This window comes from Echinops telfairi, unplaced genomic scaffold (genome assembly GCF_000313985.2).
Source record: "Echinops telfairi isolate 266 unplaced genomic scaffold, ASM31398v2 ScPeMD7_32;HRSCAF=126, whole genome shotgun sequence".
Classification (NCBI taxonomy): Eukaryota; Metazoa; Chordata; class Mammalia; order Afrosoricida; family Tenrecidae; genus Echinops; species Echinops telfairi.
In genome coordinates this window covers 2694178-2695145 of record NW_022103929.1, presented here as the reverse complement: position 1 = coordinate 2695145, position 968 = coordinate 2694178, and the positions used below count along the sequence as shown (strand labels likewise).

Here is a 968-nt window from a genome sequence, read left to right as displayed (position 1 = left end):
GTTTGGGCAGTGCCTCACTCAGATGTATTTTTTTGTGGCATTTGGTACCACTGATAGTTTCCTCCTGGCTGCCATGGCCACTGACCGCTATGTGGCCATCTGTAACCCACTGCATTACACCACAACCATGAGCCCCAGGCGCTGCCTCTTGCTGGTGGTGACATCCTGGGTGGTGTCTCATCTCCACTCACTCACCCACACGATTCTTATGGCCCGCCTCTCCTTCTGTGGATCCAACATCATCCACCACTTTTTCTGTGATGTCCAGCTACTGCTAGCGCTCTCCTGCTCTGACACTTCTGTCAATGAGCTCGTGACCTTCACAGAGGGCTCCTTTGTGCTTATGAGTTCTCTCATCATCATTATTGTGTCTTATGTCTACATAGCCCGTGCTGTTCTGAGGGTCCCTTTAGGAGGAGGCAGATACAAGGTCTTCTCCACCTGTGGATCCCACCTCACAGTGGTGGCATTATTCTATGGAACCATCATATCTGTGTACATTCGCCCCTCATCCACCTACTCAGTGACAAAGGACCGTGTGGTCACTGTCGTCTATACAGTCGTTACTCCCATGCTGAACCCTTTCATCTATAGCCTTAGGAACAAGGACATGAAGCAGGCTTTGAGAAAGCTGACTGGAAGGGTCAGAGTAACATAATCACATTCTCAGCATTCAATAATTAAGCAAGAATCCACAAAATTCATGTTGGGTCAAGAAAAGCACTGAATTTTGAGAAGAACACAAAAGTGTCAGTCATTGTGCTTATCTTCAAAATTAATTATACATTAGTAAGTGACAGGTGCAATAGAAGGTTGTGGTACATTTGGTACGGATAAGTAAAATTAATAATATGATATTGATATCCCACTGAATTATAAATATGTACATAGTTTTCTTCCTTTTCTTTTGCGATTTCTGACCCATTCATTTTGCATTAAAAAAAAAACTTTTGCTGTTTAGTTGATTC

At 43.7% G+C, this 968-nt stretch overlaps 1 protein-coding gene across 1 annotated transcript; it reads left to right on the top strand.

Annotated features, from left to right (window-relative positions):
• Positions 1-10: 10 nt before the first annotated feature.
• Positions 11-658, top strand: LOC101640761 (olfactory receptor 1L6-like; the record flags this gene model as incomplete). Its single annotated transcript, XM_004716482.1, has 1 exon — positions 11-658. A coding segment is annotated over one exon (648 nt), but the record flags the coding sequence as incomplete, so codon positions are not given.
• Positions 659-968: the final 310 nt, after the last annotated feature.